Source organism: Fimicolochytrium jonesii (genome assembly GCF_025526975.1).
Source record: "Fimicolochytrium jonesii strain JEL569 chromosome Unknown EV422scaffold_31, whole genome shotgun sequence".
Classification (NCBI taxonomy): Eukaryota; Fungi; Chytridiomycota; class Chytridiomycetes; order Spizellomycetales; family Powellomycetaceae; genus Fimicolochytrium; species Fimicolochytrium jonesii.
In genome coordinates this window covers 100,959-117,437 of record NW_026515698.1, presented here as the reverse complement: position 1 = coordinate 117,437, position 16,479 = coordinate 100,959, and the positions used below count along the sequence as shown (strand labels likewise).

Genomic DNA, 16,479 nt, shown 5'->3' with positions numbered 1-16,479 from the left:
CAGCGGCGTCCAAGATTTGGAAAACCTCTATGGAGGTAACGTGCGCAGGTTGTGGGAAATAGTGTTGACAGTGCCCTCAAAGAGCACGCGCTGTCGATATCACCAATGACGGCCCCCCCGCATAACCCCCACCCGTCATGCTGTGGCGAGATATTCCTCCGCTGCCCTTTAGCATCCATCACTACCTGCACCCCGGAAAAATCCAGAGTTCACGTATATACAAAGAGTATTCACCGACCGTATTCGATTTCGAATGGTGCGTTGCGCCAGTGAGTGTAGGCGTCATTCTGGGTGACGGGGGGTTGGGGAGGTGGGAACTTTGGAGATGTACATATCTTTGGGTCCGACTTCTGTGATTTTTGACGCCAACGATGGTAATACATTTGGAACGGGGGGGGGACTATAGTGGGGATGACAATTGCTGTCATGACACGTGCGACATGACACTCGTTTGGTTTTGTCTCTGTCGGCGTCGCTGGCATCGACGGCTCATGATACGTCTGGAAACCACACGCTCAACGTAGCAATCCTATCATCTCACAGATGACGACAATCACCGTCACCATTCGCAACACACTCGCCAATACTCCAGTGAACCGCCAGAAAAGTATCATCCACTTGTCGTTTGCCTCTCCCAGAAACACAAACAACTACAATGCCGTACGTCACCCAGCCGACATCCGCCTATACACCGCATGATTCACTAACGTACGCACGTATCCCACCAACAGCCATCCCCCCCTCGACCTTCACCCACCCAAGCGGTTGTTCCGCGGCCTCCGCAACCCCGCCTTCCTAACCCTCACCGTCATCACCGTAACCTGCTCAGTCTTCGGATGGATCACCTGGCTGCGCGGCGGCGAGGCCCCGCCGTTGACGGACCAGGGGCGGGTCGAGCAGGAGGCCAATCGGCAGGGAGCGGCTATTGCGCGAGTGGTCACGAGGGGAATCCTGGGTGGGAATGCGAAGAGTGCGGGGAGTGGAGGGAAGGGAGAAAGTGGGGGGGAGGGCAAGATGGAAGGGAAGGTGTTTGAGGACCAGACGGTGCCGTTGGAAGTGGCGAGTGGGAAATTGGTTGATGGGCGGGTTGGGGTGAGTGTTGTTTCATTGCATGGTTGCTTGCCGCCGCTTCTTGCACGGAATTGACGACCCGTTCGCATCCCTGCCAGGTCGCTCCACGGGAAATCCCCGATGAGGCCGACCGCAAATCTCCTCATGAACTAAGTGCAAACTAAACGCGATGGATGCGCGACTGCGATGTGGAAAGGACTCTGCTGTTGGATGCGATGGATGGGATGGATGTCAGCGGCGTAAGGGGTATGCAGAGTTTGTAGTATCTAGTCTGCGAATCAAGATCTGTGCGGTGCTGAGCAGCAATACGATTCTACCACGTTTATGCTTGTCTGCTCGAGATCTATCATGGAGTCCTTCTTCTGGCTAATAGTGAGATGAACTCTGGGTCGCTGGCCGAGTGGCGCTCGTCACTACGTCTACATGGGCCAGCTCTTAGCAAGTTTGACTTCAACAGGCAGAATTACATCGTGTTTCACCAGTCGGGATCGTCAGCGGACCGCGACAAAGCCCTATTTTCGTAAATGTACAGTATATCCACCTGGCTTTCGGGGATGCGCTCGGCCTCGGTCTCGCCACATCTCGCCTTCTCTTTACATCTGCCAGCGGCTTCGTGCTCCGCTGCTACAGTGAAACTCGGCAGATTCACTTATGTTCAAGGAGAAAGAGCACTACCGATCACGCCCATCACACCTGTATCTACAGTATATCTGAGCTCAACGGAGTCTTCCCACTCGCCAATGGGACCGCCCACAAGCAATATAATGACGACGAGACAAAAAGAAGGAGGTATATTCGCAGGACCCATTGACGCGACCGACAGGGACGGCATCCACGGATTCCTCAAACCCCGCGGCACTGAGGGATCCTCGGCCCCAACGGCCCACAAGCGGACTTTGCTGAGCAAAGTGTTCGCAGCAGAGTTCGGACTTCGCAGCGGATTGCCGCCCTGGATCGCCCTCAAATCGTAATCAGATAAGGTGGACATTTGGCGTCCTCATGAAGCTTACGTCGCAGCGTCATCAGCAAGGGAAATGCTCACCCTGACACAAATGGGGAATGAAAAAGGCTTCCGACCTTCCTAGGGATTCCCAGGGATTCTTCGTAAGCTCACTCTCCTGTAGGCGATTGTAATCCGCGCAGCAGCGCAGCAACAACGTAACGCGTCCTTACTTATTATTAGTACCATGGGTGTCTCTGTCTTTGTCTGTCTTTGTCAGATGCCCCTGCGTGAGATCGCTCTGAGAAGCTCAGCAATCAGCAGAACGCTCTCCTTGACGCACGCTTGACCTGACTGGCGATGGCTCTCACGCGGTGCCCCCGTCGAAGGAGAAGCTTCTCTGAGACACTCTACCCCTGAATTGCGGGTGGCACAGCCATGCTATTCGAAGTCGCGCTGTCGTGCCCCATCCAGCGCACCGAAACCCGTGACTTGTCACATGACTTTGACCCATGACGCGTCGGCCAAGTTTAATTCGCGTGCGCAGCATAAAAGGCGACCCCTCCTCTCGAGTTTCTCTTCCTTTTCTTCATTCCCAACGCACTTTCCCACGGCCTATACCTCTCTTCAGCCGGTCTGCCTTCTTCAATCTGGCTTGAGCACAACAACACAGCAACGCAGCAACACTTGCTGGTCAAGGTTGTCAGCGCAACGCACGTCCATACCCTACGCTACGCGACACAGCCTCGGTCAACACTTTCAAGATTCTCAACTCGTCGACGCATTCCTCTCGGGCGCATTCTGCGCAGGTCTGATCCTCTGCGATCGAGTCCAACCCGCCTACGCTCTTACCTTCACGGTCTCAAGCACCCTCTACCTCTATACCCGCTTTCGGCGCACCCGGCAAGCATGTACGCTCTTCAAGATGCTCATCTTGCGACCGTGGGAAAATCGTCTTCGCAAGGCCTTACCTCCTCTACGCGCGTCTCGAAACTTCCTCTTCTCGCCGTGTCTACCTACGACATGCAAGTTTCCCACGCTCTTACCGCTCAAGGCTCAAGTGTCGTCGGCTCCCCCGAAAGCACGTCCAGCCCATCGGACGGAACCCACACCCAAGATCAAGCACATCATCACAGCAAGACGCGTCGTACCCCTCCGCCATATTCCCACGACAAGTGCCTTTCGACGCTCCTTCTTCTACGACCATATCTTCATCGACCTTACCCAAACGGTCCTTACTCTACGGCCCTCAAGGTTCTTCTCCCTACCACAAGCGACTACTCGGCAAGCACCCTCAGGTCAAGGAACCGGTATCTTTCTTTTTTTTAAAAGAAGGTGCTAGGGAGTCCTGTCCACAGGGGTGCTGAGGAGCTCCGTTGTACGTCGGCCACAAGCCCGTCAGCACCCCTGGGCAGCTCGCTCCTGGGGGCCTTTTGGTGGCGCGTGGGAGGGGTCCCATATTCAATCACACGGGTCTCCCCATACGTGGGGAGGCCCGTCAGCACCCCTGGTATGTATATACTCGTTATGATGGGTTGAGCTTCACTCCCGTTCGCACGCTGAATTCCATTTCTTCTTCTCCTTCTAGTGCAACCCCCAATTCATGGTGCATGGCCCGCTCCGTGGTCGCGCTCCCTCCGTACGCTACGGTTCCGTAGCGATAGGAGGGAATAGGGCGCGGCCACGGAGCGCAGAGCCTGCCCATGACCAAAAAAACAAAAATATAAAAACATTTTAAAATTTGTAAACGTATATTTTATGTCCAACAGAGATAATAAATAACTTTTAAAAAACCCTCGCTCGCCTTGTCTTGTGTCTTTTGTTCTTGTCTTCTTTTGCTGTGCACACTTGGTCTGGTCTTTGTTTTGTATGCTGTTTGCGTCTTCCGGGGTTGCCTTGCGATTATGCCCGCGGCGAGAGTTGCCTTCGGCTTCTTGTTTTGCTAAATTCTGTGTGGTCTTTTCGCGCATATTGCGAGTCTCCTCGATGGCGAACTGATGAGATTGAAGATGCTGGCGGCAAGCTGAGTTGGGAGATGCTGGAAGTCGTTGAGGATGGGTTTTGTAATCTTCGCCCATTTTGCATCCCGTCGCGATGCGAATGCCGAGATTGAATGCCGAGCATTCTCCGATCGTTTTGAGCCACCGGAGGGCGGTAGTGAAGCCTCGTCTTACCACCCGGAGTAACTCTATCATCTCCGGCACTCCCACCCTTGAAAAGCTTGCTCCCCAGCTTTTCCGGCGCCCCAGCCCGCCAGCACGTCCCAGTTTCCTAACCCCGAAGCGTCGCTCTCGCACGATTCTGATTCCCCAAGAGTTGAGACCGTTGAGGGGGACGAAACCGAAAGGACCCAATAAAAGCATGAAGTCACTTCTAAGGCCCTAACGATGCCGCTTATCTCACTCATCACTAATATAAGGCCTAGTCGAAAATTCGATGTCTCATCAATCCCCGTGCGAAGTGTGCTCGATGCAGTGGGGGCATCGCTGGCAGCTATTACGGCATGAGAAACACACCGTCGCTTTTTGAGAGACAGGCTATAGGAGTGTTGCCCCATTGTTATATACATACACCTCGTTCATGCACAACGCAAGAGGGTTTCGCGTGTTTTGGGCGCCTTATACATCGTATGGAATGCACGTATGTATGTCCTCAAGAAGAGCTTCAATCTGTTCAACGCTGTGTAATATGCTCCCTTTTCCATGTTCGAAGGGTTCTGGACTTGGAAGTGTCAAATGCCGTTGAGGATTATAACCTTGAGCGGAAGCCACGTGACTGGGGCAGTTGAATTGGACTTCCTTCGTTATTCGTTTTTTGTTTTCGAACTTTTCGCTTCTGGGGAGTTTGAGAGACTTGGGTCATTGGCGTAGTTGCTGGCAGCTGGAACGCAAGATATAGCCGAGCCCTCCACGACAGAGCGAATCTACGTATCCCAACGGCAACAAGGGCAACAGCGTTCCGGGAGCACTTTTCACCTTCCCGCCCACTTATTCAACAAAATGTCGACTCCCGCAACGGCGAAGGTATTAGCAGCCGCATTATCCGGCAGCGGGACCAACCAGTCCGGCAAACCTTACAACAACGCCAAGGATGCGGTACTTGCAACGAAAATGGCCAGCGAGGCAAAGAAGCAGGCTGCGGCGTCGAAGAAGTATGATCGGGCTGGGGATAGTAGTTTTCCTATTCGGGTGAGTTGTGTGAAATAGAGAATGAGAGCAAGTGGAGGGTTGCTTTTCACGGAGGCTGACTATTCTTCCTTGCAGAATATCGAAGACAAGAAACTGAAAGCGAAATTGACAAAGACCGAGAAAGCCGCGAAAGCAGCAGCATGGAAAGCAGCACAGGCCGAGTTCCTGCTGCCGGAGGAAGCCGGATACCTCGAAGCCGAAGGCCTCGAAAAGACATGGAAGTTTACACAAAAGCAGCTGAAAGACAACGTCGACGCCAGCACCACCCAAAAGATGTTTAGCCTGAAACTGGACGACTTCGGACCCTACAGCCTCGACTATACCCGCAACGGGCGCAACATGCTGATCGGAGGGCGGAAAGGGCACATTGCGACGTTTGACTGGAAGACGGGGAAGCTGGGGTGCGAGCTGCAGGTGAAAGAGACGACGCGGGATGTGGCGTGGCTGCACAACGAGACGATGTTCGCGGTTGCGCAGAAAAAGTACACGTACCTATACGACAACACGGGGATGGAGATCCACTGCCTGCGGTCGCATATCGAGGTTAATAGGCTCGAGTTCCTGCCGTACCATTTCTTGCTCGCGACGGTCGGGAATGCGGGATACTTGAAGTACCAGGACACGTCGACGGGGAAGTTGGTGGCGGAGATGAAGACGCGGCTGGGGAAGTGCGACACGATGACGCAGAACCCGCACAATGCGATTATGCATCTCGGACATGCGAATGGGACGGTGACGCTGTGGTCGCCGACGGTGACGGCGCCGCTGGTCAAGATGCTGTGCCATCGCGGGCCGGTAAAGTCGATTGCGATTGATAGGGCGGGACATTACATGGCCACAGCTGGTCTGGATGGTCGCATGAAGTTGTGGGATCTGAGGACGTATAAGGAGCTGCAGTCGTATTACACAAAGAGCCCGGCTTCAACGCTGTCGATATCGCAGCAGGGGCTGTTGGCTGTCGGTTACGGACCCAACGTTAGCGTAAGTGACGATCGGAAATGCATTTGTGTCTTTCATTTCGTTCGTTGCTTTATGCTCACAATAAAAAAATATCACCCCGCTCTCAAAACCCGCACAGATCTGGAAAAACGCCTTTCTAACAAAACAAAAGGAACCCTACATGACCCACCTCTCCCCCAGCACCACCATCCAGTCCCTCCGTTTCTGCCCCTACGAAGATGTCCTCGGTATTGGGCACACCTCCGGCATCTCCTCCATTGTGGTGCCCGGATCCGGTGAGCCCAACTTCGACACCATGGAAGCTAACCCCTTCCAGACAAAGAGCCAGCGGAGGGAGACGGAGGTGCATGCCCTGTTGGATAAGATCCAGCCGGAGATGATTACGCTGAAGGCTGACTTTGTTGGGTCTGTGGATCGGGCGCCGGCGGAGGTTATTGCGGAGGAGGCGAGGATTGAGTGGGAGGTATGTTCCCATCCCGCGCATCTGGGGATGCCGGTGCTTAGGATGATGTACCCACTATTCGTTTGTCGTTCCGCCCGCAGGCAAACCACCCCGGCCAGAAATTTGTCCCCCAGCACAAAAAGCGCGGCAAATCGTCAGCAATGCGGCGATACCTTCGTAAACAGACCAACGTCGTTGACGAAAAGAGGGTAAGCTTTTCAAAAGCCGCACACTTCCAGTTTCTCCACTAAACCATTTCATCAACATGGCTTAGATTGAAATCCGTGAACAACTCGAAAAACAACAAAAGGAACGGGAAGCTGCCGAAAACGAGCGGAAACGGGCGCGTTCGAGTGATGCTGGTGGGGGTGACGGAGAGGAGAAAGCCAGGAGTGGGTTGGATCGGTTTGCTAAGAGGGCCAAGACGTAGGAGATATGGCGTGAAAAGCTTGGGAAAAGGGGGGAAGGGCCAGTGGGTAATTTATTCGTTTCGTAGCATTTTTTGTTGTAGCATTCATCATGTACATAATATAGAGAAGTCGTAGGCGGTTCCGTTACACTTACAGTTCAGTCGTAGTTCTGTTCTCCCTGGGTATCTGGAAGTGACAATGTGAACGCGTTCGCCCATGGAGTTCTCGCCATCGTAGTGATCTCGAGCTTATCTCCACGCACCGCCAGGTCGCCAGCAGCCGATAACCCAGCCACGGCCGCCGCCCCATCACCCACCTGAAGGATCAGGTGTGCCAGTTACTCCGGCAAAGTGCGGCAAAGTGGGAAGCAAGTGACTGCGGGCGGCGGCGGCCGAGAAGTCAGCTCCAGGATTCCATCAGCACACCTACTGTCTCGCTGACCAGCAGACTGGGATGCGGGCTACTATGCTAGTCGGCGAGACGGTTGATGTTGCGTTGGAGGTTGTGATCGTCAATTCCGTTCGCATTGTGATTTGTGATGACGACGCTGACGATATAGGCGTGAGCTATATACCTCAGATGCCAGTGACGTGATATCGTTCATGGATTGAGAGACTAATGTTTTCGGGAAGGACTTTTGTTTTTACCGTTCGCCCGTTTGGAATAGAGACCATCCATTTCAGTCTACAGTGTGTGTGAGTGCCGTTGGGTAATGTCATATGAGGCTTTAGATTACAACGTAGTCTCCATCCTAAATACAACCGCATCCACAAAGATCCCATCACTTGGCCGCAAACCTATTCAATGATCACATCAATCAGCCTTCCCAACCAACCCCTTCTGCCTCCGATCCGACGCCGGGCTTCCGGCTGCCGAGCCGGAGTCCGCTGACTGCATCTGGGGCTGTGTGTTCTCGTTCGTAGAAGGTGCAGCGGGTGTAGGTGTGGATGCCGAGGGGGTGTGTTGCTGGAGGGGTGTTGATGGCTGCTTTTGTAGTGGCTGCACCAGCGGCGCGGAAGATGATTGTGGTGGTGGTGGTGCAGATTCCGTATGCGTATTTGCGGTGGCGGTGGGCGCAAAACCACCGGGAAGGGAAAAGGCGGACGTTCCGGGTGACAGTGTCGGCATCGTGGGTGCCGATTGTTGTTGGGTCCCGCTGGAGGATTCTTTGAGCAGGAACGAGATCCACATATCCGTGAATGACTGTTGAAGAAAGCGGAAATACAAAGAGTTACACCTGGAAATTTGACGCCCCATTTCTTTTCCCAAACTCAAAACAGCAAAAACACATACCTCACCAACCCCAACCTCCCTCCTCTGTTCCACAGGCGCCGGCGCCCTCCCCCACATCCCCCACCCCCCACCACTGCTCACCCCCCTACTCAACCCACACCGCACCCTCTCCTCCTCCCCCAACCTCAACACCCCGGCAAGCACACTCAGAACATCAAACCGCTTCCGATCCCCCCTCGGCAACTCCAAAAACGAACACACAAGCGAAGCCACCACCGCCCGATCGAGCAGTTCACCGGACGAAGTCATATCGTGTAACCGGCGCAGGGATTCGGAGAGGTGGGATTGCAGGAGGGCGACGTCGTGGCGGAGTTTGCCGATCTGGGCGGTTTTTTGGGCAAGGAGTTGTGGGAGGGTCATTTGTCCTTCTGTTGAGTCGCCACCGCCATCCACAGGGAGGGTGTTGGCGCTCTCAGCGGCCTCTGCGCGGCGTTTGTAATTCTCACATTCGCGTGCCAGTTCATCACATCGTTTCTGTACACCCGCAACAGCAGCGTCCACTTCGGATTGCTTAGAGTCCTGGAACTCGGACAAGACGCGCATGAGGTTCGCAGCGGCTTCCGCCTCGCGTTCTTTTTCGAGTTCGGCTTTGCGTAGTTCGCCTTTGAGCTCTTCGAGGGCTTCAAACATCGCTTCGACACGTTCCAATGCCATGCGGGTCTCATCTCGGTCGCGGGCTGCGCGTTCTTCCGCTGTCGCTACCTGCCCTTCGAGTGTCGCGATCCGCGTCAAATGGGATGTGATGATGGATTCGGTGTGTGTAGCTTCAGCAAGCTGCGCGTCTTCAGTGGCGACTAAATGGGCGCGGAGGCGGTCGAGGTCGGTTTGGAGACGGGAGAGCTGTTCTTGGGCGATGAGGAGGTCTTGTTGGGATTGGGTGTAGGAGGATTGGAGGTGGGTGTTGAGGGATTGGGTGTGGTGGAGTTCGGTGCGGAGGGATTGGGCGGTTTCCTACAATTATACGATCATACTTATGATGAATCTGTGATCGTGTTGACACGAGGTACGCAGGTCACACGCATACCATCTCAGCCTGCAACTTCGGCACAATACTATTCTTCATCTGCGTTAACCGATCCATCAAAAGCGTCTTTTCGTTCGTCAGCCGTTTCACATTTTCCTGTGCGGCGTCGTACTGGGCCCTCAGTTCCGCAACGACCGTGTCCTGGTCTTCGCTCGATGTTGGTGCGGCGACTGGTTGGGACGTGGAGGAGGAGGCGAGGGCGGATGCCAGGGCTTCCGAGGATTGGGATAGCTTTGCTTCGTAATCTGCAAAAGCAAATGCCGACACTTTAGCGGTTCCTTCAGCGGTCAGAACTGCGATACTACACCCCGCTTAATTACCTCCCCTAACCTCCTCCATCCTCGTCCTCAACTCCCCAACCTCCCTCTCGGCCTCCCCGACCCTCGCCTCCCGCTCATCAACGGCTTGCCTCAACGCCACGACAACGTCAAGCAGACCTGTGAGCCTCTCACCAACAGCGTCCGGTAAAGCTGAAGTATCGAGTCTCTCCGCAGTGAAAGCCTGCGAGAAGTCGATCGCGCGTTCAAATGTCGATAAGCAGGCCGTGAGCGTATCCACCACCACTTCCTCGGCGATACCAGCAGTCGCGCGGGCGGTGTCACGCTCCCCAATGTTCTCCGCAGCTTTTCGAAGCTCCCTAACCTGGCCCTCAAGGGCCTCAACACTCTCCCTCGTCCGCGCCAAAACAGCCCTAATCTCCTCCGCATCCCTCTCTTTATCCGCGATTAAGGTCTCCAAGGCTCTCAGTTTCTCTTCATACGCTTTTACCGTCTCCGCATGCTCTTTGTCCCTCGCATCACCCGAATCACCCTGTTGTTGCAATTCGGAAATGATATTCTCGAGTTCCGTGATTTTCGAGTCGTGCCGGGTCGTTAATTCCGTAATAGCGTCCCGCGAAGCACCCTCGGTCTCCGCCAGCCGCTTCGTAAGCGATTCGATCTGGTGATGCAACGCGGTGGTGGGCTTTTCCATCGCTCGCAGACGATCCACTTCGGTTTGCAGGTCCTCCAAACGTTGTTGTAGCTCTGTTGTTTCCGTGTCGGAACTCTTGGATTGAAGGGCCTCGATTTTGGTTTGTAGACCAGCGACTTCTGCCTCGCGTTTCCCGAGCTCGACACGTAAAGCCACCACAGTCTCACGTAATGTATCCTCCGCGTCGCCGCGTTCCTCTTCGGCTTCTTCCAGTCTATCCACTTGTGCTTCCAGTGTTTCGTTTTTGGTTGTTAGACGGGTGATTTCCGCTTCACGGTCGGCGAGGTCGGTGCGGAGGATGGTGATGGTGCGGTTTAGATTGTCGAGGGAGTCAGCGGTTGGGGGGATGGAGTCGGCTGTGGAGTGGGTTGCAATTGGAAGAGTCGTCGTGGGTTGCGCGGCTGTAGGCTCACCGACGGGCTTCCACTCAAAGTCCGGGATATCGTTATCCCACCCATCCGCATCCGCTGACGAGGCGTCCGCAGACCATTCGTTTTGTGCGTTGGTGCTCACGCTGGGCGCCGCGGACGTGGACGCTGACGCGCTACTGTTGATGGTGGATGTCAAGGTCTGGATCTCGGCGAGTAGGGAATCCTTTTCCGTTGACAGGGATTGCACGGCGGACGAGAGGTTGGCGATCTCCTCCATCGCGGTCTGGAGTTTCCCAGTCGCGTCGTTGACGGTAGAAGTCGACGCCTCGATGGCCTCATCCTGGTGCGCCACGCGGTCCTTCAGCTTCTTATTCTCTCCGCGGGCAACGGAGACATTGACCCCTTCGCCGGCAAGCCGACCTTGCACATCCTCCTTCTCGGTGCGGAGTTCGGTGATCGTAGCGGTCAACTGCGCAACGACCACCGTTAGCTCCTCAATACGGTCCTGTGCCGCATCAGCGCCTTTGATCGTCTCAGCCATCTGTCGATTCGTATCCTCCATCCGCGCGAGTTGCTCCGCCCGCCCCCGCATCTCAACCTCCAGCCTCTGGACAGTTGCCGCCAGAGCAACCTTGTCAGTCTCCGCCTCCTGCGCCGTCGACTCCACCTCCACCAACTTCCCCTTCATCACCACAACCTGCTCCGTCAACTCCACAATCCTCGCATCCTTGGCCTCCATCGCCTGCCTAACCGCCTCATCCTGCCGTTTCAACTCCTCAACCTTCTCCTTTAACCTCCCAACCTCCTCCTCCCCTTCTCTCACCCTGCCCTCAGCCTCCTCAGCCCTCCGCTCCCCCTCGCCAACCCTCTGCGTCAACGTCGTATTCTCCGCCGCCAAATGCTTCAAATGCTGCACGGCCTTGCCCAGTTTCGAGCGCAAGAGCTGGATCTGGTCCGCGTCGGATGTGGCGCCGGGGATCGGGGAGGAGGGTTGTGTCGAGGGCCGGGATTGGAGGGCTGAGAGGCGGTGTTCGAGGGATTGGATGTGGGTGTCGCGTTGGGTGAGGTCTGTGTGTGATTTGTGGTGGAGGCGTTTGAGCTGTGAAAAACATGGCGTGCCATGTGTCAGATGATCAATTGATGGATAACCCTCTAAACAGAGACCTCCCCTCACCACCCACCTCCTCCTTCAACGCCTCATTCTCCCTCCTCAACGCCTCAACATCGTCGTATCCGTGGTTGCCGTTATTCGCCTTGTTGGAATAAACCTCGCCGTTGCTGTTTGTGAAGGAGTCTTCTTCCCCGGGGTGCAGATCCCACTGCGAGTCGCCGTTGTGTGGGTCCATGGTTAGGCGGGCGGAAGTGAGATGTATGTGGTGCTGTGCGGATTGTGCCCGATGGGGGAGGGGGTTACCGAGGCGGATGTGGGCATGTCCCGATGAGCGGTTGAAGTGCCGCTGGAGGTCGTTTTTGTGACGCGGCGCTCTTGATTCCCAAAGTCGCCCCGCGTCGTGTTCTGCAGTGGCTTCTTGTCCCCCCCACCGCCCGTCACTTTCCTGTCAATGGCACCCAACCCTCCCGTTGCTCCACGGTGTCTCCGGGGCATCCAGAAAGTACCGTACTTCTGATCGGGTCTGGTTCAAAGAAAGAAGCCTGGGTGGGAACCCGTGAAAAACTCTCATCAACTCGAGCCTTTTGCCCTTTCGAATCAGTTGCAAAAGAATACGGCTGTTTCTTTGGATGTGCAGCTTCTTAACAGCTCCCAGTATACCCAGGGATAGATCACACATCGCGCATTCAACTCAACTCACAATACCACAATTCGAAAAAGAGAACCAGCCTCATTTATAAACAAAACAAAAGCATATACGCAAAGAAATTATAACAAGGAAAAGGGAGGAGGCTACAACTGCCACCATCAGACGCTGTGTGTTTCCACAGAAAAGCAAAAGAAAGGGAAAACGAGATGAGGCACACGGAAAGACGGGGGCAAAGGTGGAACACAGTGACCATAGAAAGGGGTTTTGAAAACGAGACGGGATCCCCGGTTGCGGATCATGGGCGGAGATAATATACATACAATGAAAGGGCCCGAAAAAAGTGGGGGAAAAGGGAACCAAGACGAGGCAAAAGGTGTGGTAAGATGGATACGATTGCGGCTGATTGTGTGGTGTTGTGATTGCGCCCTCGTGGTCGGTAGTGCGAATGGATGCATGGCCTAATCATCAATCTCCATCCCATCCGGCGAGTTTTGCCTAGACGCACCCGCGCTCTCCGAGTACGCCTTCTCCGAGTGTCGGCGTTGATGCGACGAGGCAGTAGCGTGCTCAACCTCCATATGATCCACCACCGCCGTCGGTGAAATCGCCGCGGCTTCATCGTCTGCGTGGTGATCCGCAGAGGAGGAGATGTCCATCGCGTCCGGGTTGGTGGGGAGATGCGGTTGCCTGGGTGTTTGATCGACGGTCATGCCGTTACTGGTACGCGCCTTGCCCTTGCTCTTCAGATCACCCGAAGAGCCGCCGCTGCGTTTCTTGCGGCGTTTGGTGGAGGGTTCGACGGCCACGGCGGTGTTGGCTTCGGTGGCCGAGGACAGGTCGGGCTGGTAAACGAGCGGGTGCTCGGTACCCCCAGACGCAGCTGCTCCGTTTCCGTTGACTGTCGCATTCGCAAAGGTAGGTGTGGAGCTTCCGCTAGCGTTGTAGGACCCGCCGTTGATGGTGGAAGACGCCGACGAGCTGCTGCCACCGCCGCCGTTCGCAAAGGGGTCGCTGACGTCCGAGGCGGGACCGACGTTACGGCCGAACCGTTCTGCGCCGTCAACTGTTTCCGCAAAGATGCTTTGGACGCCCTTCAGCATGGTGGAGGATTCGGTGGCGAGGGTAAGGACTTTCTGGGCTTCGGCGTCGGCGTCGAGGCCTGTGGACGAGCCGGGTGTGGTGTGCGTCAAGGTGGCCTAAGCGACAAAGAGAGAACATCATATGAGCTCCAACCGCCGTGCAACTCATTTCTCAACATTACGCATACTAACCCAACGACCGGGCAGAGCCAAAATGAATCCACGAACAGTACGTCGCGCCTCTCCAGGCAAGTACAACGCAGCATATCGGCCAATCACATCCACCACGCGACGAAGGGTCTCCACAACTTCCCGGCGAATGGCAGCCATCACGGTGAAAAGATTGTTGCCACCGGCCGTCGCGACTGTCATGTCGTTCGCTTGGGGAGAGAGCGGCGGAGTAGGCTGCGATGCCGAGCTGGAAATGGAAGACGGTCGTGAGTGATCGCTTCGGATGACGCGCAGCTCAAAGGAATGCGAATAACAATGGACTCCCGTTTTCGGGTGCTTACCTTCCAGCCGTGAGGTACGCAGCAACGGATCCCCCAGCACGTGCAAGGTAATCCCTCAAGACTTGCACCTGACGATCAATGTGATCCGTAGCGTACTACAAAACCGGAAAAGACCGTTAATGCCTGCTTCATCAAAAAACAAGATCGTAGCCAAACTCCAGCACCCAAACGCACCTGAAGCCACTGCAAACAATACTTCAACCCCCTCATCGTCTCATCACTCAACATCAACCCACTCAAACTCCCTCCCACGCCCGCAACAACCTGATGCCACCGGCTCCTCGGCTTACGATCAATATGCGGTGCCGTCGTAATCGGTCCCTCCTCAGGCCTGTAGATACCCGGCGACGCCGGTGGAGCCAGCGCGTTGGTCAGCGGCGGGCCAGGAATCGTTCCACCTGGGGAAGGTGGCGGGGCGTGGCTGCCGTTAAGTTGTGGCGATCGCGCGTCAAGGAGCGGTACGTTGGGAGGTTGGAGGAGGTCCATGGACGAGACGGAGGACATGGACGACGTGCTGAGGGAGCGGGGGCGGGAGGGGTTGTATTCTATCCGTGGAGGCCCGTTGAGTTCTGCGTCGTAAGATCCTGAAGGTGGGGGGCTGGAGCCCATAATCGATGGGAATGATTTTTCGAGCTAGATTGGATGTAAACAGGTAAGCGACGAGGGTCAGAACAAAATGATTGACGGGAGTTGACGCACCTTATCCAATTGAGTACACGCGAATCTGTCTAACGGAGCAAGGGCAGGTTCCAGCCTGTTGAAGACCGGCTTCGTTATCGTCTTGACACCCGTTTCGACAGACTCTGCCGAGTACTACATAAGCGAGAGAGATGAAGTGTCAACTACATGTCCCCAGACCTTCACCAAATGCACCATTGACAAGCGACTGCCGAATCCGTACCTTCACGACCCTACTGGCATTCTTCGTTGCTTCATACGCAGTGCTGAGTTGGTTGATAGACTTATTCACAAGCGGGATGTTTTGAACGCGCTGCATGAAATGCTCCTGGCTCGATTGTCGGATTGGTCTTCTGCCCATATCTAATGATAATGCATTGAGTAAGCTTCAATATCCCGTGTTCACCCAACAAAGCCACATATGCGCAGAATCGCAAATCCCCATCCACATACCACCGTTTCGTAATCCACCAAGAGCTTCTGCGGCCATTTGAACGTCAGGGTCGGCGTTGTAGTAGTACGCAACCTCCTGGTCCCTCGCTACACAGTTGCAATAAAGTTTCGATGAGCAAGGTTCGCGCGCATAGCGATAGACGCACAGACTTCCACTCACCAGCGTCATCGTTAGAATTGTTACATAGATCGTTGATGCTCATAGTCGACCTAGCGCTCTGCGTAGGCGTCGTGGCTGTCGAATTTGGAAGATCCCGCTGCATATCGCCATGGCCATTGACTCCATTACTATAAGATTTATTGTGGGAATGCTGCTCTACGTCTCCATTCCTCCCTCCAGTAGTGTGGTAAGCGTACGGCTGTTGCAGGTGGTGACCTTGATGATGATGAGAATGGTGCTGCTGCTGCTGTTGTTCGTTCTGCGTACTCTGCTGCTGTTGCGCCGGGTGGGTATATTCGCCAGTCATACGGTTCTGTGCGTGGTGGTTGTAGGATGTATGTATTGATGAGGTTCCAATAGAAAACATGGACGGCGGTTGCATGGTGGGCGTGACAGGAGTAGCCATGGGTGAGGACTGTGTTGAAGCGGTTTGGGAGCTGTAGCCCGAATGAACGGGTGGTTCGCGAGATAGGGCAATGTGCGGTGGTTGTTGTGACTGGGAGTGTGGTAAGGTCTGGATCGGTTGAAGTTTGTGGTGGGCATGGCCGTTGGGAGGTGGTAGGGCGGTTTGAAGGATATCGTTTGGCAGGTGAAGGGGGTTTGGGATCTGCTTATTGTATTTTGTCGGTACGTTTGCGCCTCCTCCGTTCATGCCGGGGATGCGCTCTTCCGTTGTGCCTAAGCGTGGGAAAAAACGCTCGGAAGTCAGTTTCGTGCAATTCGAGGGCGAGTCGGTCCCTTGTTCGGACGAGTATGCAAGTCTACATTAGACGTCGCCACTCACCATATGTGCTATGTTGAACCCGAGTATCCCTTGGACTATCTATATCTGGAGAAGACACCATTTCGACAGCCCATGTATCAGCTCAACAGCTGATCCCCAACGCTCTTAGAGTACGACCGACGGGTCTGATCAGCAGCGGCTATGTCGTTGTTGTCGGCCCGGAAGCAGTGTTCCGGAAAGAGCTCCCAGTTGGTCCAGAAACGAAGGGCGAGACAAGTGGCCCAAAGGTTCGGATTCCCTTTGCGTTTCGTGGTCGGGTTGCTGCCCAAAACCTGCCAAGACACGATGTGACGAGAGCTGCCTAAATCACGCCAACACGTTGAGAATCTCGGAGGAAATGACTTTTCAGAGCGAGATGGACCTGCTTCCTCTGAAGTCGACG

At 55.0% G+C, this 16,479-nt stretch overlaps 4 protein-coding genes across 4 annotated transcripts; 2 read left to right on the top strand and 2 right to left on the bottom strand.

Annotated features, from left to right (window-relative positions):
* Positions 1-655: 655 nt before the first annotated feature.
* On the top strand, positions 656-1,235 carry EV422DRAFT_571119 (uncharacterized protein; the record flags this gene model as incomplete). Its single annotated transcript, XM_053072956.1, has 3 exons — positions 656-660; positions 732-1,092; positions 1,170-1,235. The coding sequence occupies 3 exons, from the start codon at positions 656-658 to the stop codon at positions 1,233-1,235; spliced, it is 432 nt and encodes a 143-aa protein (XP_052921999.1).
* Positions 1,236-4,810: 3,575 nt separating this feature from the next.
* On the top strand, positions 4,811-7,159 carry EV422DRAFT_543089 (WD40-repeat-containing domain protein). The gene is made up of 5 exons (XM_053071316.1): positions 4,811-5,199; positions 5,275-6,180; positions 6,278-6,622; positions 6,703-6,810; positions 6,876-7,159. The coding sequence occupies exons 1-5, from the start codon at positions 5,011-5,013 to the stop codon at positions 7,029-7,031; spliced, it is 1,704 nt and encodes a 567-aa protein (XP_052921998.1). The 5' UTR covers positions 4,811-5,010; the 3' UTR covers positions 7,032-7,159.
* A 665-nt stretch (positions 7,160-7,824) lies between these two features.
* EV422DRAFT_606572 (uncharacterized protein) lies at positions 7,825-12,128 on the bottom strand (the record flags this gene model as incomplete). The annotated part of the gene is made up of 5 exons (XM_053073800.1): positions 7,825-8,214; positions 8,305-9,255; positions 9,329-9,573; positions 9,649-11,770; positions 11,853-12,128. Coding segments are annotated over 5 exons (3,984 nt in total), but the record flags the coding sequence as incomplete, so codon positions are not given.
* A 761-nt stretch (positions 12,129-12,889) lies between these two features.
* On the bottom strand, positions 12,890-15,965 carry EV422DRAFT_571116 (transcription factor Opi1-domain-containing protein; the record flags this gene model as incomplete). The annotated part of the gene is made up of 8 exons (XM_053072955.1): positions 12,890-13,627; positions 13,703-13,928; positions 14,023-14,117; positions 14,197-14,655; positions 14,722-14,835; positions 14,924-15,063; positions 15,154-15,240; positions 15,314-15,965. 8 exons carry the CDS (start codon positions 15,963-15,965, stop codon positions 12,890-12,892), a joined length of 2,511 nt encoding a protein of 836 aa, XP_052921996.1.
* Positions 15,966-16,479: the final 514 nt, after the last annotated feature.